At 32.3% G+C, this 22,078-nt stretch overlaps 2 protein-coding genes across 2 annotated transcripts in view; one reads left to right on the forward strand and one right to left on the reverse strand.

Annotated features, from left to right (window-relative positions):
* LOC105323831 (uncharacterized) overlaps positions 1-10,038 on the forward strand; it is a 30,355-nt gene extending 20,317 nt beyond the window's left edge. The window contains exons 15-23 of the mRNA XM_011422914.4: positions 411-501; positions 601-665; positions 930-1,062; positions 1,595-1,680; positions 1,963-2,055; positions 2,574-2,675; positions 2,845-2,979; positions 3,933-4,038; positions 4,213-10,038. Of these exons, the coding sequence (XP_011421216.3) occupies positions 411-501; positions 601-665; positions 930-1,062; positions 1,595-1,680; positions 1,963-2,055; positions 2,574-2,675; positions 2,845-2,979; positions 3,933-4,038; positions 4,213-4,377 (976 nt within the window). The 3' untranslated portion in view covers positions 4,378-10,038. The remainder of the gene's footprint in view (positions 1-410; positions 502-600; positions 666-929; positions 1,063-1,594; positions 1,681-1,962; positions 2,056-2,573; positions 2,676-2,844; positions 2,980-3,932; positions 4,039-4,212) is intronic.
* A 1,738-nt stretch (positions 10,039-11,776) lies between these two features.
* On the reverse strand, positions 11,777-16,412 carry LOC105318850 (homeobox protein GBX-2). The gene is made up of 2 exons (XM_011416143.4): positions 15,672-16,412; positions 11,777-13,294 (listed from the first exon to the last, which is right to left on the reverse strand). The coding sequence occupies exons 1-2, from the start codon at positions 16,105-16,107 to the stop codon at positions 12,741-12,743; spliced, it is 990 nt and encodes a 329-aa protein (XP_011414445.3). The 5' UTR covers positions 16,108-16,412; the 3' UTR covers positions 11,777-12,740.
* Between the last annotated feature and the right edge of the window lie 5,666 nt (positions 16,413-22,078).

Raw genomic sequence — 22,078 nt, forward strand, 5'->3', positions numbered from 1 at the left:
ATGTAAGAAAACTGACAGGTGTTCAGATACCAAACACATGAGCTCAGATATCAGAATAAGTGTTTCAAATACGAAATCTATATACTAATGCTAATACATTTAAGTCTTGCCAGGGTAGGATTTCATACACGATGGCGCCTATGCATTAATTGATATAAAAACCATATTTTGCGGAACAACACCTTGATACACAATGCAAATTGACAAGATCCATGAATGATGACACTATAAAAAACACTCCATCCAGCTTATAACAATACATGACAAACTCAGTTGCAATAAATGGTTTTATTTTTTTTATTATATGTACACAACAGACATAACTCAGCATTTTCTTGCAATAAAACCATGATTGTCTCGTATACGGTTTGCTATTTTATAAACTTTATTCACTCAAATATTTCACCTAGCTTGCTTGGAGAGGGTTCATTCGGGCAAGTTTATAAAGGCAAACTTATAAAACATGGAGAGACAAAAGAAGATTTACCTATTGCGATCAAGGTAAATTAGATAACTTATGCATAGATGAAGAGATATTGAAAATTCACAATGTGTTTGTTCGGTCTAATGGCATCTTTTTTCTGATATTTTTTAATTCAGAAACTACCGGCAGGATCATTCAACGAAAACATTTCAGATTTTTTATTGGAGGCACTAACATTAGGGTAGGTTTTCTCTCGTCCCCTTTCACCCCACCACTTTTCCTGGGTTTTTTTTATTTACAATATAAGTTTATGCTTTCTGCAGTTGAACTTTTCATTTCATTTATCACTAAAACAAGACCCATTGATATCAAAAGAAAAGATCGATAATTTGCTACCAAAATTTCCTTTATTGGTACATGTATCTTGTTTCAAATAGAAAAAATAGTTAGATAATTTCACAGTTTGGAGCAAAATATAAGGGATATATGTGTCTCTCTCACACAGCAAGTTCGATCATAAAAACATCGTTCGTTGTTTGGGAATTACGTCAGATCCTCGAGGTGAACTGTTACTTATACTGGAACTAATGGAAGGTGGTGATTTAAGAAAATATCTGAGAAGTCACAGACAAAAGGAGGTATTACTTCTAATGAATCCTAAATCAATCGATATTTTCACTGAAACTGATGTCTTTATATCAGTACAATCATTGCTGCTGTTTCTTCACCAGTTAAGAGTGAGAGGAAGCGTGAAGTGGTATTCGATTGGTCTGCAACACTGTTAAGGTCACGCATCGGTCAAAGTGACGATGAGGTTTTAAACGATTTTCTTTGCATGTAGAATTTCTTGAAAATAAAACAAGCAACTTATCTTTACTTATATACTAATATCTTTTAAAAGGATTTTCACAGGCGTATATGGTGCACAAGTACATGTAGAATGTAAATAAATTCAAATTAAGTTTGTTACAATTTAACCTGTATATACTTATAAGCTTAAATTCAAAACAATAGATATTTTTTTAAACTGGTCCGTGGTGTACAAGTGGTTTAAATGTTGGTGTTCAAATACATGTTTTTTCAGTTGCAAATGTATTTCAGTCTCCTTGAAAAAAAAATCAGTCAAAAAAGATATAAGGAATATTTTAACACACTTGTATTAATCTACAGGATTTAACAATCAAAGAACTTTTGAAAATTTCTTTGGACATAGCACTTGGTTGTCAGTACCTTGAAGAAAATAAATTCATACATAGGTAAGAAGTTAGTAAAAATTCAAACTTTTAAAAACATTGTCTTTTTTTTAATCTTTAAATTTTGTTTTTATATCAAGAACATAACAACATTCATGTGGTGACAGAAACTGAAAACTTTATAAATGGGTTATCATATGGTAGACTACATGTACAAGGAAAAATAATCTATAAAACCTGTTTTTAGGTTCTTTATTTATAAATAATATTGTTGTTTGGTATCTACTTCTCTATAGTGTACATGTTTAACTGAGACATTTGCCAGCTTCGGGTTTACTTTTCTAGGGATATTGCTGCCAGAAATTGTCTTTTGTCATCAACCGATTCCAATAAGATTGCAAAGATTGGTGATTTCGGGTTTGCGAAAGATATATATGGGTAAGAAATATTTATTTAGGTCACTAAATTACGAATATATTTGACTACGTAACCGTTTGCACCATATTTTTCTTTACATATGTGAAAGTAATCCGCCTCTTTCTGTTATCGTTGACCGTTGTATATTCCTTTCTATTCAATAGAATATATGATACGCTTATTCCATTCATCCTATGTTTAACTTGTCTGTAAAAGCATTCAGAACAGTTGTGTACATCAATGCGAGAAATATAGCTTTTAAAACGCTTTATATTTACGCATATCTAAACAAGTTCAAATCGGCGCTGGCATTGCCTGAAATATGCACTGATTGCGTATACCCATAGATAAATGTATCTTAAAAGCCGACATTTTGGTTTTTATAAGACGATGGCCTAATGGCTGACCATAAAATAGACAAGGTTAAATCAAATTGCGTTAAACACAAATAAACCGTTGTCGAGTTAAAATTACTTTTCTGAGATGTTATACCGGTATTGTGTATGACAATGATAAAAAAGATTCATTTGATTCTACAGCACAGACTACTACAAGAAAAGCGAATTAACAATGGTCCCCGTTCGTTGGATGCCAGAGGAATCTTTTAAGAATGGGAAATTCACTTCCAAATCTGATGTTTGGTAAAATAACTACAACTGCAAAGACAGACTGATAATTTTTGTTAGATTTGTATTCAAATACGTTTTTAATCAAAATAATAATTATCATGAAATTGAGATAACAAGTGACATAGAAGGGACTATGATAAACTGGATTCAAGTAATATATTCATTTTTTTTTTTCATGCAGGGCATTTGGCGTGTTGTTATGGGAGGTGTTTTCTTTTGGTCAACTGCCTTATGAGGACCTTACAAATTGTGAAGTAATGGCAAAGGTGATGAACGGACACCGACTGGGACAGCCAAAGCTTTGTCCTATTCAACTGTGAGTATTTTTAAACTACCGTGGATATTATTGAATTTGATCTTTATAAATGATTTTCACAAAATAGTCAATTCGTTAGAATTTGCAAATGTCTACAACAGAATGCCGTTGGGGAAAATGCAGGTCGTAAGGTAATTTTTCTAAATATAAATTCGTTCATGGTTAGAAGTCCGCATGGAATTCTCTACTACTATTGTAAATGATATCAATTCTTACCCCATTAACGAAATACTCGTGTGTAAGAAATGACGTCACATTTTAAACCTTAAAGCCGCCTGAATGACTTCGTGTTTAATGTAAACAAATTAGTCAATAACGCAATGAGCAAGATATTATCTTCTCAATCAACTCTGATCATATGGAAGAGAATTCTACATTTAGGCGGTGGTTTTGATAGGTGTTCTTGCCTTTGCGTTTTGATTTGTGAATATTTCTTAACCCTAAATAAGATTGAATTATAAATTTAAGATTTTAACTTAGACAAAGGTGCAGATTCTGAAGTTATTTCAAAAGAGAAAGCTAGCATGATAATTATTTTAACTGCAATATATGTTTGTTGTATCATAAATATAATTTTTTTTTTAATTTTCAAATGTCATTTGTCATATACACTATAAATATGATGTTATACTATCATTATCTCAGACTAAATGTGTGACCAGCTAATCACAAGGCCTTCGTTGTCAGACTCCGATGTTTCGTTAATAGGCTTAGTCCTTTTGTTTACGATAACATCAGATACATGTAATATTAAGAAGCAGTAAACTTCAATGAACAAGGTATAATAAAAGAACGTGGCCAATCTTACAAGTACAGCATATATAATATTGACTCCAGCATACTCTTGCTTATCATTATTTTTGTCGAGTGGTTGATATTGTTCAACGGCTTCATCATAAACATTCTTCAGAACTTCAAATCCAATAAGTTTATTACTTGGCATTTCTTCACAGTTATACATTGATGGGAGACTGTTGGAACACAGAGCCGGAGAAGAGGCCGTGCTTCAAGACAATAGTTACCATTTTTACGACCTTGTATACACATTCATATGCACAGGTATTTATTTTTTACTTAAACTTATTTTTTCAAAATACATATAATATGTTTATCCATAGATACCCGGACTCTAAGTTTAATATATGTCAATATAAATTGAATCGCCCATTTCTTTTTTTTCCTATTGAAATCTTTCTATGAATTTTTCAATTAAATCAACTTTTTTGCTTCTAGAGTGCTTTAACTTCCAATGGTATTTGTTCTCTAAAAGTCAATGGCGGAAAACACCGTTTAAACACATATGATGAAGTCGACAACGCTATACCACTTTTGGAAGGTGACTGTACCATAGTTAGTACTACTGATGATAGTGTTTTCGAGGCAACCATCCCAGTTTAACTTAATTAAATACATGTCATAACAAAACCAAAAATCAATAGTACTGTAACAGTTGTTATTTTGGGGGATCGTCTTTCATCGCCAGTTCAAAGGTCTGAAATGCAGTTCAAACTTGGATAAACTTATTAATGTATATAAACGAATGTATTGTTATTATATTACAGTGACATGTGTTGTTATCTTAATTAAAAATGTATATACACTATGCACATTACATATTAGAGTATTTATAGTCTGTCCGAAGGTATTTATGCAGCACATTGGCACGATTTTCAATAAAAAAAAATATACAAACCATCGGAAGAAGTGCAATTGAAGTAGATGAAAGATGAAATATCCAAGATAATTTCATTCACTATTTATTGCCCAGGCATATCTAAGATTTAAAAGTTGCAATCTCCGAAACAGTGCAGACAATAGGACAAGCAATATCATGATATTTCACAAAAAAGATTAACCGATGCATGTTTAAGATGTCAGCATTTACATTCACAATTGATGAAAATGTTATATGGCATGTAATAACAACAGCGAGCAAGATTTTTCAAGTAAAAGGGACGTTCACCATGCAATGCTCGTGTGTAATCCTGATTTAAAAATAGATCAGCATTCCACCATATTTGAACGGTGAAAAGGGGAAGGGGGTCATTGCTGCAAGTTGTAACATATTGTCTATATTACGGTACAATGTAAGTATTAATTGTGATTATCATTATTACAAGAGAGTCATCAGTTTGGATTAAAAGAAATATATATTTATGCAACTGGATTGTTTACTGGAGGAACTAAATCGCCAAAGCGGGTTGTGACCCAATTTTCGTTCAGTTGGGCGATTTCATTTATCTTGAAAAGGGGTCATCGTAACTCGCGTGTCTTACTAAATGTACATTACTACATTTAACAATTACTAATCAAGTGTGTTTCTTAATTCGATATATTTCTTCCAAACATCCGATACAAAGTATAAATATACATGTATGTAGCTGTTACAAAACAAATGTCAAAAATTCATCTGACCCCCTCCCCATGGATCTTTGCCAATGGATGAGTTCATTTGTTGCGTAAACGGTAATAGCAGGATTTCGCGCCATGATGTCTAATTCATAGTTTTTGAGCGCCGATTAGTTGTCGAGTCAGTTGGGATCATGCGAATACCCCAGAGCACACCATGTGTTTTCATCACAGGCACGTAGCATCGGGGGTTGGGGTGAGGGTGGCAGCTTTCCCCTCGCTACTTTTTTGGCAAATGGCACTTTTCTTTACTTTATATGATAAATGGAATCATGGATTTGCCCCCCCCCCCCCTTCCACTTTTGTTGGAGCATGCAATAAATGAAACTGCAAATAAGGAATTCTATTTGAATTGAAGTTACAGTTAGGGTTTTTCCCATGAATTTGAGAATTCACCCTTTTTTTAATTGCTTGTCAAGATGATTTTGATGAAGCTGCCCACACACATTCAAAAACAATACCCTTTCATATTTCATATGGTTGAAATTTTTTTAAAAATGCATTTCAGTTGATTTTGCATCTTTATATAACAAATATAATTTAATAAAAAAAACGACTATTTACTCTCCCGCTGTCAAGCTTACATGCACTTATATGATATGACTTTGTGTAAATTCCTAAAAATTTGAGTTAATAAAATGAATGAATTTCAAGTGATATATATGTACATGTTCTAGATCGAAGAAAAGACTGACATTAAATTTCGTCTTAAATTTGCACGTTCCGTTTCTAAATTTATGATCAGCAGCGAAAATTAAAATTCATTTCTGATATGATATGATAGCCTGATTGATACATGCATGCTTCAATTGAATAATTTTATTTAGTCAGGCAAGCTTTTTGGAAAGCTATTACTTGCTTTATTTTTACTCGGAAAAATTCTCAAGAACGAAAACTGACTTCTTACGGAGATTTGAATTGGGGAATGTTGACATATTTCCTCCATTCGGAAGATACTCGGAATATGTCGCACAATTTTTCATTGTTATCATACGAGTCTGTTGCAATACAAAATCCCCGCAAACATCACCTTTTTTACCCGTGTATTAAAACCTAATCTGCTAAAGGGGATGTTTCAAATGCTAGCTGTTTGAATTTTCTGCTTTTGATTGAACATCGTTTGAACCATAAGGTATTTACAAATATTGAATAATTAAGCAAATGTTAATCGAGGATATCTTGGGACAAGAGTATACTATACTCTGTCCCGAGTTTTTTTAGAGAAGAATTTTAGAGAGAATTAAGCAAATGTGATTCGATGATATCTTGGGACAGAGTATATTGCCTCCAGCACTTTTAGCTTGATATTGCGATAATAATTAATACCTTAAGTTGTTCTCAGATAATATTCATCCACTAATATGAAAAATGTCTAGATTATCTGTTTTAAAACGCCCCCTATACCGCTACACATCCCAAAATAGAGAGTCTACGGGGATTTTGCATTGCATCAGCCATTAATAAGCCCGGATAATAACGTTGAAAAATTATGCGAGTTGTCCCAAATACTTCCGAATGGAGAAAAGATGTAAACTTATCCAATTTTAAATATCCGTAATTAGGAAATTTGGTTTCGTCCCTGTAAACTTTTATAAGAGTGGAAAGGGATAATTTTCAATGAATATATTAGGATATTTTCCATTTCGTCGGTTTCAACTGTAATTCTTTCACAGGTATGTGTATTTTTGTTCAAAATCATCAAAAAGTGATGGAAGCAATAACTTGGGACAGACTATAGTCAAATTGTATTTAAACAGACAAGAAGTTGTTATACTATAATAACTTGCCACATCCACCAAACGGCCTTAGTTTTATAAGTTTTTTTACGTGTAGAACCATAATACCAGATTGAATTTGATGTAATCTTGTTATCCAGTTAGTGTTCCTAATTGTTCGTTGTCCTCCTTTTTCTGTATGATAACATGTACAACCATTCTAATATTCGAATCAAGCAAACTTGGTGCATAACAAGATGATTGATATATATTAACCATAACTTAACGTGTTCCAATATTGAATTGTCAAGCTCATTGTAAAGTTTTGAGTTAATCCTATAGCTATAATACCTTTGCTATCACTCATTTCATTGTAGCATTGTTATAGCTGGGTAATATGGTATGCGTGTAATTGTCAGAATTTTTTTCGCACGTTTTTGACGTTGATGCTTTTAATGTACATATCCTAATTTGTAACAAGCGCATGCATTTGTTCCGCTAAAACATTATTTATTTCCTCAATTTTGATACAAATATTAGACACACTTGTAAGATTATATACTAGTTTTGCATACATAGTGGAACGAACGACAACTCCGATTAACGCAAAGGCGATGGTAGTGATTTTAAAGCTGCTTGGTCCGATCTTAAGGTGGCATGGAACATCTGTCAATATTAATGTGGATAAAAATGCAGTATAATGAAACTTCTTCCATCGTTTTAGAAGTTTCAAATTTTACAATATATGACCAAAAATGTCTTTAAATTATTTGACAGATAAAAATAAGAAGAAAACAGTTGTTGAGTTATGTTCATTTTCACAGGAAGTACGCCACAATATAGTGTTCCATGTCACCTTAAAGTTACATTTCCTGTCAAACCATAGTTTTGTTAGAAAATAATACGTATGTAAGAAGTTTGTTTTAGAAGCCTTACTCAAACCGATATCGAAGCGACTATATTTGCGTAAGGAATTTGGCATCCGCTGGACCCTTCATAAGTTAGGTTAAAGATAATGTTGGCAGATAAAAGATAGACACATACATGTATGCATTTTTGCACAATCTCTTTTATGCATGTGTGTGATATTGATGCAAAACATTTGCACTTAATCAACCTAAGCAATAGGGGGACGCAATCAAACGATTTCCATAAATGAGGCATGCGCATTGTATATTTGGGGAAACCCGACACAAATGATATTTATTTACTTCGAATATTTCTATGTTTTAAAAAAGAGGCTAATTTTGCGATTACAAATAATTGATGAACCGTTTAGAATAATTGGTTTTCATGAAGAATATTAAAATATAGATAAGATATCACATGAATATATATGATATATAACAAAATATATAAAGGCCCAAAAATCGGACCAAGACACTTTAAGTAAACATTTAATAATGACAAAGAACATGACACTGTTTCATTATGTGACAAAAATTATTTTCATAAATACCTAAGTAAAGTTTTACTCGTTTATGATCAACTGTTCTGTTTTCCTGAACTTTTTTTTAATTTGAGGACACGTGCTGTACTGTTACATTAGTTACATTGTAATTACTTATAAAATGCCCGTCTCTTAATTACCAAGCTTAGAAGAAGACAGTGTCTGCATGAAAGCATGCCGAACTTGTATTATTGTGTTCACAGGGTCTGGTTATCTTGAAATTACATGTACCTACATGTATTAGTATATATTATATCATTCTAGCATTAATGATAAAACATACATTCATAAACATGTAAATTATTCTTTTATCATTATTTGATCACGTTTGTTTCGATCTTCTTGGGTGTTTTTTTCAAATACAAGATACTAGTCGTGTGTTAAAAATCTACCGAGGACTGTGATGATTTTCTTACAAGCATTAGCAATGATTTTTTGTCAATGTAGATGGGATTGTGTTTCCTTTTATATTTTTTCCTTTGATTTGATTACTGATATTTTTGATAGAGTTAATTAAGAAATAAGAATTGTTAAGAATTAACAATTTTATGATGACAATTCTTATGCTTTAGATTCTAAAATTCATTAGCTTTGCATAATTTTATAAATAAGGCATTGTTTTGCTTGATTTTTGTGCATGCTACTATAAAGAGTCAATGATGACCACTATAAATCAAGGTATTTTTATCAAATACATGTGTATATATTTAGTATGCTTTTTTATTTATTGTGTAGGTGTAGAGGGGTAAGTTAGAATTTTTTGCCATTTTGTGATCTCATGTAATTGTAACCACTCGACTGGCATTATTTGACGTCAGGGATTATTCTTCTGTTTTCAGAATGAGTCTGCTAAAGGTTCATCTTAGATGAATGCAATGTTTGTTTTTAAACCATACGTACCTGTAACTTTGATGTCTTCTTGAAAATGAACTTCTCGATATACACCATTCTATGCGTATTAAAAATTTAAAATGATATATTTTATTAGGCAATATGTTTCACGATTTTAAGGAAAACTGGGTTTTATTGAAAATCTTGAATAAACTTAACTTGTATAACTAACACATAAAATATGAAAAAAGAAACCTTTGAATAATGAAAAGCAAAGTGTTTATTATGGGGAAGGGGACTAAATGAGACCAAATGAGACTTTATATGGTATAAAATCCAAATGAACTTTTCTTATTTGTGATGGTGGTTATTTCTCCCTTTCAGACGCCAGTTTCTTTTTTTATGAAGCAATATAGTTATTCTTGTATTTTAATCTTTAATAACATAATGAATATTGCAGAATGTATGATATATTGCCGCAAATTTTATTAATAAATATTATCAATTGCAACAGTATGTAATAACAAAATTGCATTTTTAATGTATCTATAGATATGAAATGAAAATTGCAGATTGTTTGATATTTTTACTCAAATATCACTTACATCACCGTTTATTATTACTGCATTATGACGTAAAAGTCACTTTATGAAATTGCCTTGTATCATTTGCTTGCAATAAATGCTTATTTCAAATAGTTATAACTTAATTTAAGAATTGTGTGTTGATCCTTTAAAAATTGATTATCGATTCACAATATATTTTGTTGTTTCCCACTTTGATTCCATTCCAATAAAAAAGGTGTAAAATTTGTAAAAAGAACGGATAATTTGTAAACAAAAATAATTCGAAAGCAATATTTCCATGTATATCACGTGATAATTTTTTTTTCGTTCCAGTGCCTTAAAAAAGTGTCAAAAGAGGCATTCGACTGCGGAAGTCTTCTCATCGGGTTATTCAAACTGTGTGACCTGCTCCTGGCACAACATTAGCGTTAACTGTTTTTTAAAGATATTTTTAGAATCGTGGACGTCATATTCATGATTATAAACAGTGTCAAAAGTTTTGGTTTAAAATACACGTATTTTACTTCTATTATATAAAAATTGTGAATACTAAATATCAAAATACATGTGTATTGAACAGACTTACTTACTTACTGAATTATTTCGTTATACATATCATGGCATAATTTCAGTAAAACCACGGAAAGACAAATTATCTTATAAAATTTTACAGTTTGGAAACTTGTTTATGAATAAAATACATATGAAGGATATACATAAACTACGGCTATTAAATCCCCCGTGGTTCGAGACACCCGACGATCACCAGTACAAATTTACCTAGATAAAAAGATCTGGCTCTCTCTGACTCCGCCCAAGCAATCGTGTAACGCGGACCCCATTGAAAGAAGGCAAACACCGCTGAAAGTAATAGTCTTCAAGCTGTGGTCATTAACATACGGGTTCTTTGATGTTGTCTAAGGATGGACAAAATTCTAATTAATCACTTTCGCATTCCCAGGCAGTCGCTCGGACACGATGAGTACATTTCTAAAATGTCTTTTACATTAGTAATGGCTATCTTTTAAAGTGAAGTTGAAATAAAATCTAGCAAAATAAAAGTAATGAAAAAACATAGATTCAGTTTTCATTGTTTCATTTTAATTCAGTTTTATCTAGTATTAGTACTAATATATTATAGTAGTTGTTGTCCATAAAATAGTTTTAATTATATAATTTTTTTTGTAGTTTTTAAATGCATTAGCCTGATGGAAAATTGACAAACAAATTAAAAAATATGAAATCTTACAAATGAGAATAATTTTTTTTAAATGGCTTGTTTGATAATTAATAAATAATTGGTAAAGCACGGTCATATATTTTACTGTAATGAACACATGATTTATGAAAAAACAGTAAAAATTAAAATCCTTTAATGTACATGTGTGTTGACAACAATTGGATATCAAAGTCAAATCAGTGCGTAATTCTTTGTCACCCGTTTGCCACCAGCTACACATTTTATGATGCGAATAACCGAGCGTGAATCACTCCGCACAAACCAGAACCTCTAATTTTGACCATAATTTCACACCCTCCAGATTTTTATTTAATGTTCGTGATAGATATCAAGAACTTATCTGTCGGGCTGGGCTTATGAAGCACCGACCCACGCGCCTGTTTCTTATCTGGGTCCTGGTGTTGGTCATTTATATTCGATGGCAAATTAGGATTGCTTTTTAACAATAGCAATGAAATATTGGCCTTTAGGTCAACAGGCTTAATCCGGCCCAAGGACCACTTGATTTTGGCGTTTTGATGTGAGAATCATCTTCACTCAGCAAGCTGGGACTGTATTAATATGTTTTACTGGCAAACAATTTATCTAAATATTTTTGTCGCCCAGTTTTGTGGACGGTAAATATAGAAGGTTAACGGAGGAACGAGGGGGTCCAAGATCATAGACATTTTGTCTGTTTGAAAAAAGATTTTCTTTTTTTTTTTCTTGATCTACAATGCTATCGATTTTCAAAGTATAACCACAATTTCCTGAGAATGCACGCAAAATACATAAGACCCACACTAACTTAAAAAGCAGGTACAATTGGTCAGCAAAATTTGAAGTTGTTCTTTATTTCAGTTCACCTTGCCGGTATATCATGTTCAAATTAATCTGATATTTTTCTATACAAAACAATTGTTACATTTTTTTAAAACTTTAAGTAAGAAAGGTTGACTTATAACAGCCAAATTGAACCGTTTTCAATCATCATAATTACATGTAATGTCAGCGTCTTTGTATTATTTAAATGGAATCATTGTGGGTGGGTTATATGATGTAAACATCGAGCGACATTTATCCCTGGTGGTGTATGCTGTCCAATGCATAAAGAAGCTCTGATCGGTCCTACAGTTTGCTCTGCAATTTTCGATATGTGTTATGCACGTTGGGGAGGTTTTTTGTAGAAAAGAATAAATATTGTGATATTTAAATTGAGGAGTATGGCCATCTCCTCAAACAGCCTGAGTAAACGCCGGAAATTTCAGCTCTCTACAAATCGTCACGCAGATCATTATAGAATAAAGAGCTTGTTCCGAATGCTCACATTGCTCTCCGTAATTAAGGTAACCAGATAGCTAGAACCGACGCACTGGGCGGGGTTGTCAAAATTGACAGGACCAAACGACATAATCTAAATGATGAGAAACTCCAAAATAATCACTGGTGCACTATTTCCTTGTTCAAATATACACAATCCTGTTCTATCGATATCCTAACTTGGTTCAGCATCTGTATTGTATCTTTTATCGTATGTAGTTGGGGTTGGGGTTTTTTAACACTTGGCGGTCTCATGTTGGACGTTCAAACATTTGCACATGACTGTGTGGTGTTCGATTCGTTTTCTCGAGCTGCTGGTGTTGTGAGCGTATGGCAAGTCTGTTTACGTGAACTGGAATGGGAACAACAATTTTGGGTTTGTTCGATAGCTGGTCGGGACCTGCTCTTCCATGAATCATTCCGGCTTTAACTCTTTTCCATTTGGCTCGCCTATTCTGAAACCAGATTTTGACTTGGACTTCACTTAATTTTAGATTATGTGCAATATGAGATCGTTCAGTCAGCGATAAGTACTTTTTGCTGTGAAATTCTTTCTCCAATTCTAGTAACTGTTCACTAGTGAACGCTGTCCTCCTCCGTCTAGTTTTTATGGACACGGGCGCGGATCTATCGGGAATTGTTTTTGTTTCTTGGTCATGTTCGATGTGTGTGTTTGGAGACCGAGGCTCCTCGAACACTGACATCGTTTCTGTATCGTCGTTGTCGTCATCACTTACATCTCTCGAGCTATGACCAAACCCTTTCTCATCTTTGTCTGAAGCTGTGGGATTTTCATGTATGTGGCCTGAAATTTTACAATTTTTAATTCATGTTATTAACATATTAGTAAAGTTTTTAACACGATACACAGCATTCAGAATCTTATAATTCTGTAAATTGCCAAGATTATCCATAAAAAATATATCTTTGAATTGGGATTATCAATAATAATAATCAATAGTTCTTGATTTTTAAGCCTTATTCTTCGTTGTCTGATTTTAAGTAGTGTGTTGAGAAATAAAATATACATGATGCTTAGAAGCTTGACATCTGTACGAACATTTTAATACATATACATGTAGTGCTTACATATTTAAGGTTTCCATATTTTATACATAGAACGATTTTAGAAGACAATTTGTCCATGAAAATACAGTTATTAAAAAGCCCGGAATGTGAAAGGGCAATTAAGACGATCATCCTTTGTTTGCACTACAGTATATACATGGACGTCATTTTCATAAAAGCCATGATGTTAATAATATAGATAAATAATATGTTTTAAAAAATAGTTTTTTATCAGAACTGTATTTTTTAAAACAATATTTTACAATTTGTAAAAATGCTATTTTATATCAATTTTATATCAATAATCATAGTTTTATAATTTAATAATTTTTTTACTAAAATATCTATCGATTTGGTTTTAATTTGAAATATTTCATTGAACTTAAATTTTGCAATTAAATCAATTTTTGAAGAGGATTAGATATTGCAAATGTTATTAAATCTTTTCTGAAAAAATGCATATTTTTTCATCATATAGAGAAACACTTGGTATAGGTTTGAAACCGATTCAATTGAATTATTCAAAAAGTGCACTTACTACTCAAAAATAACCGGTTGGGATGTCATAACTTTAATTACAACAATTTTTTTAATCACTTAAGATTAAGTCTATTAAGTGAGTTATAAGAGGTCTGTAGATCTAGAACTTCATAACGCCATGAATTGAGGTTAGGTCGACATCTCGATTTCTACACGATGATGTTTTCATTTAAACCTCTGTCATCCGTTGATGGCAGTAATTCATTACACGGACCTCGGCGCTGTCCAGTTTCTCTTTGTCCGTCAGTCAGATACCTATTTCAGGTTTCCAAAGCTCTGTCCCCGAAGCATCGTTTTCAAATTGGTTAATTATTTGTCGCATTCACTGGCCTGATTCTAATTTCCAAAGAAACCCGATTCCGTATTTATTTTTGACCACTTATGGTCAAGAATTCAGAGAGAGCAACAGCGAAAATAATGGCTTAGTTTGTGTTTTCATTTTATTACTTGTGATGAGTGGACAACATTTTGGAATGTTTTGTTACGCAACTGACAACAAAATGGTATAATGCGACGACGCGCTAATCCTAAAACTGGTTTTGACTTTCGTGTTCACGGACATTGTAACACTTTAGGGTACCAAAACATTTTTGTAAATACGTTAACAATTCCTGCAATTAGTTCTGCGTTTTGCAAAATTTGATAGGAATGGAAGAAAATTATCTTTAAAAATTATTTTTGACCTAATGGGGTTTTCCAAGGTATCGAATATTTTATTTTAAAATAAAACTTCTTTGTGGGTGCTAAAAATCTTAATTATTACAGGGCATTCTCTTGATATTAAATTATTTTTTATTATATGTTTTTTGTAATATAATATAAAGGTAGGTAAACTTTCTCGTGAATTTTTTTATTTCAAGTAAAATAAAATTGACTTATCTTTATCTAAATTTTAAAATGATTACTATTATTTAAGAAATACATGGAAATGAAAAAAAATAGCAATTATCAATTTTGAAGAAAAAAAAATTAAATAATTTCATTTATATCACGCAAAAGACGTTGATATGAACAATCTTTCGTACACTGTATTATAAGAACGTTTGTCAATTAAGTGCATTTTTTTTAATATAATGTATCAAATAAATCAGCAACCGTACGTCAGGAATGCGATTTTTAACACTTCTACATTCCTCCTAAATATTAAAAACTTATTGAAGCGCGAATTTGTTCCATGCGAGCACTTTTCTGAATATATTACAATATTAGAATCCTTATTTTCATGCTGTTACTTTTACTTTGGGGGATTTATGGTACGTGCTTATTCATTCTCCCCTGAAACTACTAAAATATACCGACATTTTGTTGAGTTGATTAAATTATTATTGAAAGATCTAAGAACATTTTGTATGACCCCATGATAGATATACCCTTTTTACTTCTTCAAAATTTTATATTAAAATCTTAAACATTTAAAATAATAAATATTAAATGTTTAAATTAAAAAAAATTAAAACAAGCCTTTAAAAATACACATAAAATGTATATAATTCCTTGATTAAAAAATAAGCCAAAAACTTTTTTTTCATTTTGTTACAACTCGTTTGGCCTAAATGAATTTGCTGGAAACATACCCCTGGGAGGAGGACGGTTGTTGTCAATGATGTCCGCGGCCTTGGCGTGGCAGACCCCCACGGGTGAGGGGGACCCTGTCGGTGACTCACTGCCCGTGGAGGGGGACATCATCCTCTCACTCTGTACAGGCGCCATTTTCCCGGAATACAGCTGATGTAGTCCGGACCAAGACTGCAACGGTCCAAAGGAGTGAGATCTGGACGGGAAGTAGTTAGCAGGAAGCATGGCTCGCGCGCTGAGATACGGGTGGTGCATGAGATGTTGGAAGGGTAGCGCCATCTCAGGCGAGATGTTTACCGGAGACGGGGGCACGGCGCTGGTTGGCATGAACATCAGGTTGTTGCCCAGGAAACGTCCGAAGCGAGGAGAAGACGCAGAGTTTGCTATCAGGGACTCAATGGAAAACGATCCAATTCCCGACGATGGCTGGGACATTCTGATGAAGGTTTCCTTTTTCCGCGATAATTTTAAAGTCCCATTAAAATAACATTTTGAAAATGTTCTTTTTGGTATCAGTACTCTGTTGCTTTCAATTTCTTTGTAAAAGAACCCCGAATTTTCTCTCAGTCATATATTGTCCAATTTCTTGTCACCTAGACCAAAAGTAACATGGTCACCATAACTATCAATTAAGAAGTTTTTGTAGACAGATTACAATATGAATTACTGATACCCCCTTTCCTAATGGTGAGGAGTGAATTTTTTGGGATCTGTGTCGCTTTCAATTCGTCATCAATTTAGCAAACACGGGCACTTCTATTTTTGTAACTGACAGTTTTTTAATTAATTCAAGTGATTCTATTGGACTATGAAATAACCTTTGACCAAGCCCCTCCTTCGGAACTTCTTTGAATACTTCGACCTTTTGAAGACAGTCGTTTCATTGGCTGAGCGTGTATTTTGGGTCGAAAATAAGGTAGTCAAATGGACTCAATGGGGCACAAGTAATCATGATTAATGCATAGCGATTAAAGATGACACACTATGAATTACTCTTGTTAATATATACCAGTAGATTGCGGCCATTTTCAACGGCCATAAACTACAATTGAACGCCACCTCTGATAAAATTGAAGACCCTTAAGGTTAGGCGAGATAATTTTTTATTAGGGTTTAGAAATTTTACAGGTAAATAAGCACAAAGTCGTTTGTGTATACACAATCTTTCATGTCTTTCCTGTGTCCAATTAGCATAATCCTTAAGCAAATTATTTTTACATTTAATCCAATATTTAAATCACTTTGATGGTCTTCTCTTCGTTTGAAATCAATATCCGTTTTGGAGATTCGTAGTTGTTTTCACATTTTGCAAAAGCAAATATAACTAGGAAGTATTCATAACTTCCTATTTTAGCCATCTTGAAACTATAATTACTAGTATACAAATCAGCAACAACAAAAATGTCCCATAGTTGAAATTCGCAGGTCATATGCATGAATGTTAACATTTGTTTAAATAGATGTACATTTCTATAAGATTTTTTTTACCAATTTCAACTTTATTAATAACGTAAAAGAAATGAGGGTGCAATGTTTTACAGAGATTGATTTCAAATTTTATTGATGATAACTTTGAAAATCTCTCATCATATTTTCAAATTGGTGACATTTATCTTTACTTTACATGACAAACGAGATTTATCGTATAAATCAATCAAACACTTGTTAGATTCAATTCTCTTGTTGGAAGCCCCGACTGTTGACAGACGGTAAATCTCCGTCCCCTTCGTAATCAGTTGGGGGGTGTCAAAAAATTTTCAAAGTTGAGGTTTCGTGTCCCTCCGTAATCGCTGCATTCTCTAACTCATCGGCAACAAGAACTGAGATGTGGTATTGCGATGGAAACTTTCGCGAAAAGTGACAAAAAAGTGTTTATTTCTAGAAATGATTCGACTTCGGTAGATCTTGCAATTGATTTTTATATCATTTTGAAGCAAAGTTGTTTTCTTTGCTGAAAAATCTGTCGATTACTAGTGTTTCTTCGTGTTAGTTTTAGTATATCTCTTATATAATCACCCACCCCTGGGAAAGCTGTCAAAATTTAGGGTTTCTACACAGAACACATTGTACACATATTTCTATTCCTAGCATCTTGTCACATAATAGGTTCAGATGCTAATGATTCAAGCTAATAACACCAACATTAGAACAACAAAATTAAATAGCTATACTAATTGTTAAAAAGACATTGAACACACTTTAACGTTACTTTGAAATGATTTTAAATACAATTTATTACAGGAAAAATTCATACATGAGGTCTTTAAGAATTATAACTATTTAGGAATGAACGAAACTGAACTGAATTGAACATAAAAATTTTCTATCAAAATAAACTTCCTCTTTAAAATTTATTCATGTTCAAAAAGAATTCCTTTACAATATAAGAAACTTATATGTAAATTAAAATTATCATCTCATTGTCTTACCATCGAAACTGGCAGATATAACAATGTTCCATTACAAAGTCGTTTATGTCCTCTATGTACTTTGGATATAGAAGATGAATATCATTTTATATTGAAATGTCCCTATTACTGTAACTTAAGAGAAAAATTCCTTAAGAAGTTTTATTATTAAACCCTCTGTCTTTAAATTAATTCTATTATTGTCAACACAAAATGTAAAAGATTTGTGCTATTTAGGTAAATATATTAAGAATGCTTTTGTAGTCAGAAAACTTCATGTATAAACTTGCCTTTTTCAAGTGACCAGTATATGTATTGTAACATGTGTATATTAATTGTATATGTCTATGAGCTGTACAGCTGTTGACCAATTAACAATACAATACAATTTAATTAATATCGTGTTTTTGTAATATTTAAAAATTTTCTTTAAATAAAAAAAACACATTAAAGAGAAAATTGAAATTTAAATTGCATGGCATTTTTGCTTTACTAGTGTGCAATGAAAGTTTTATGTAGGCAAGAGTTAATAATTACATGTACCATATTTTTACAAAAATTGTAACAAATGTGTATGAGTGGAAATATGAATAAATGTAATGAATTAATGAACCAAATACACAGAGCATAGGCCATTCTCGCACCAGTAGTCAAGTTAACGAGTACGTCTTAATATTTTCGAAACGATCCATCAAGTCTAATTTTATCGACTGCCACACGACAGGGGTCAGAATTAAATTTTTGAAGAAAAAATGAGAATGTCATCGAATTATTTGAGCCATTTTTCTCATTAAAATACACTTCAAAGTTATTCGGCGGGATGGCTTTAAATGGCCGCTCTCTGTATCACATCGGGGGAACCCAGCCGGAAAATTCGAGAGAAATTTAAGCGAGTTAATGTCTCCTCTTCGCAACATGATGTCTCTATGATGTCCCATATAGGTATGCTTCCCATATAAAGCAAAGGAAATTTGAAGGGCTTTTCCAATTAATTCTAATCTGCTAACTTAATTTTCAGGATCTGTATGTTAATATGTATACATGATATAAACGGAGCCAATTTTCGTTTCAATATCGAGTAAGCCCGTATATATTTAAGTTCACTCTCAGTTTCTTTTGAGTAATCAGCAATGAAGCATTTATCTTTTATATCTTGGGTAGTGGGGGAAATTCCCGACTATGGATCTTTGATAATTGTTTGTCGGGGTACATTTTTTAATTGAAAATAGTGCATAAATAATAATTAAAATTTGAAATTCAGAATTGTGGGGGTTTGTAGCAAGATAATTTTTTAAATAGCTCTCGAATTTTATTTTATTTTTTTTTTTTTTTTTTTTTACCTTTTGATGAATATGTAAAAAATTTTACAGTTGAAAACCATTAAATCTTCCAACTATGCAAAATTTAATTAACTCCACATGAGCGATTCGTACTTTCTTTTATTTAACATCTGTTTCATTAAAAGTAGATATAATTCATAGATACCACATAAAAGACCCGTTTTGTGGTGGTTTTTTTTAAAAATAATTATAAAATGGGAATCAAAATATCATTCAAAGCAAATATTCGTTCATGGTAGCAAAAGGTCTATGCCTAGAAAACTATAAGTGTTTTAATTGACAAGTGTCAGATGTTTATAGAGAATGATAACATATACTGGCCTATAATTTCATAGAAAATAATCTAAATGAGAAAATCTTTAAATTAAATTAAATTTGTTTCGCTATTAGTAAGTTCAAGCATTGGTAAATAGAATTCACATTGAACTGGTTTAATTTAATTTAATTCGGCGATTGTTAAAATAAAGAGAATCGTGCGTTGCAAGGCTTCGTGGCCTGTCTGTTTGGAAGTGAAATTTTATATGTAATTCACATAATGTTATATGTATAACACCCAATTAAGCTTGTCTATGCATTTATTAAACTAATAGGACTAGTATCTCTCAGAGATTGCGTCTTAAATTTAAAGACACCTAAAACATACACGCAACGTAACCATTTAAAAGCCACAGAAACATGTCTTGAAAATAAAAATAAAAATAGTCAAAACCTATTTAGTTCATTATACAAGTTGAACATTTTATTTTGGTACATTCATTAATACATTCATTTACTTCTTCCGAGTATGATTGCTTCTATATCTTACGGAAACTTATAATTAATTCATAGGTCTATAGAAACAGCCCCGTTTATCGGTTGATCGAAACCTACAGCGACCTAAGAAAAATCACGGACTGCACGAAATAATCAGGATGATGTAAGACTCAAATTCCCATAGGATACGATTTTGGCTATTTCGTTAGCTTACGTACTGATGTACATTAACAGTAATTTAGTAAATTTTACTTACTTTTTACAATCAATTTATTCAATTTGTTAAGAGAAAGAAGTAATATAAACAATAAATTGCTTTCTTTGGCGATTCATGTGTGTTATGAAGGTAGCGAACATTGCAGAAAAAATTTACATAACCCGCAAACGCGGGTTACAATGTATGTTTTTTTCTGCAATGTCGCCACCTCGATCATATATCGCATGAATCCCCAAAGAAAGCACTTTGCATTACTTATGAATTGAATACTTTTCTTAATTTCTATTTGCCAGTCATTAATTCAGTACTTGAGTTTTAACAATATAAAAAACTTGATGGAAATCACATCATCATTATATATAACATGCAACAAACAACGTTTGATTATGTTGTATAGTCGATTTCATGGCTGCTCATTATATATTTGGACACGTTATTTGTTTTATTCTTTAAACGAACTGTGTTAAAAATTATGAGAACAAATTTTAGTCCGATGCTGAAAAATTCTGTTTAGCGCGCCAAACCGAAATAGTCAGTAGTGAAGAAATCATTCTTTGAGTATTATGAGGTGATAACTTCGGTCGGGGCGTGGTCAAATCCAGAAAAGCCCGAGGGGCTTTATGATAGATTTTACCACGCTCCGACCGAAATTATCACCTCATCATATTCAAAGAATGATTCCTTATTACTTATACTTATATTATTTCCAATTTCTATACTTTAAAACAACATTTTTAAAACCTTTTTTTTTTCATGTAGCATGCTATAATAATGTATTACTACGCGGCGCAGCCAATACCGTGCTCGGTTATGCTATAAGACACGCCCATTTTGTGTTACTTATGTTTTATGAAGTTATCGGGTTTTACATACAATTACACATACAATGACAGCTGAAAATGTAAATATTTAATATATTTATACCCCAAGCAACGAAGTTGCAAGGTAATTATATATTGCATTAGTACTTCTGTCAGTCCGTAAGTCCTTTTTTTTTGGGGGGGGGGGGTGTTTTGTAAGTGCAACTCCTCTTAAACCGTCGCACGGAATTTCGTAAAAATTGTTTAGGCATCTAGGACACAATATGTGTATGTGCATATTACCATGAAATTCCGATTCCATTATTTACTGTAAATTTCGGCCCTTTTTAAAATGATTTTTTTAGTTATTAAAGACAAAGGAATATATGTGCTTATTTGCAGTAATAGGGATGAAAAATGATTAAAGCACTGGCTACTAAATATTTTGCAGTTTTACTTGGTTTTGTTTTTAGAATATTTATCGTCTGGTCAAAGTATACCCTATGCCAACACAACTACTAGTATTGTAATGGTTTAAGGTTTTGCTGCAATTAATATACCTACATGATGTCGCGTTGCAACAGATTGGGCGCTGTAGCAAAATGGCCGAGAAGCGGCAGTTTGTTGCTATCTATTAACAACTAAGGGTTTGAAGTTGTAAATGTTGTTAGGTTAAATGGAAAGCCTCACCCCATCTAGTTTGCCAAACCGCGTGAAGCGGTTCGTCTAATTGAAGTCTTCACCTTGCCTTAAATGGACATCGGCGAGCGCAATTACTACAGATATGGCAGATGTTAAAATGTTGCCGTCATATTTTAATACTTCCTTTCATTTTCATTATTTCTATGACATTTTTTTCTGAAATAGAGCTATAGCAAATTCTCTGCC

Source organism: Magallana gigas, chromosome 5 (genome assembly GCF_963853765.1).
Source record: "Magallana gigas chromosome 5, xbMagGiga1.1, whole genome shotgun sequence".
Taxonomy (NCBI): Eukaryota; Metazoa; Mollusca; class Bivalvia; order Ostreida; family Ostreidae; genus Magallana; species Magallana gigas.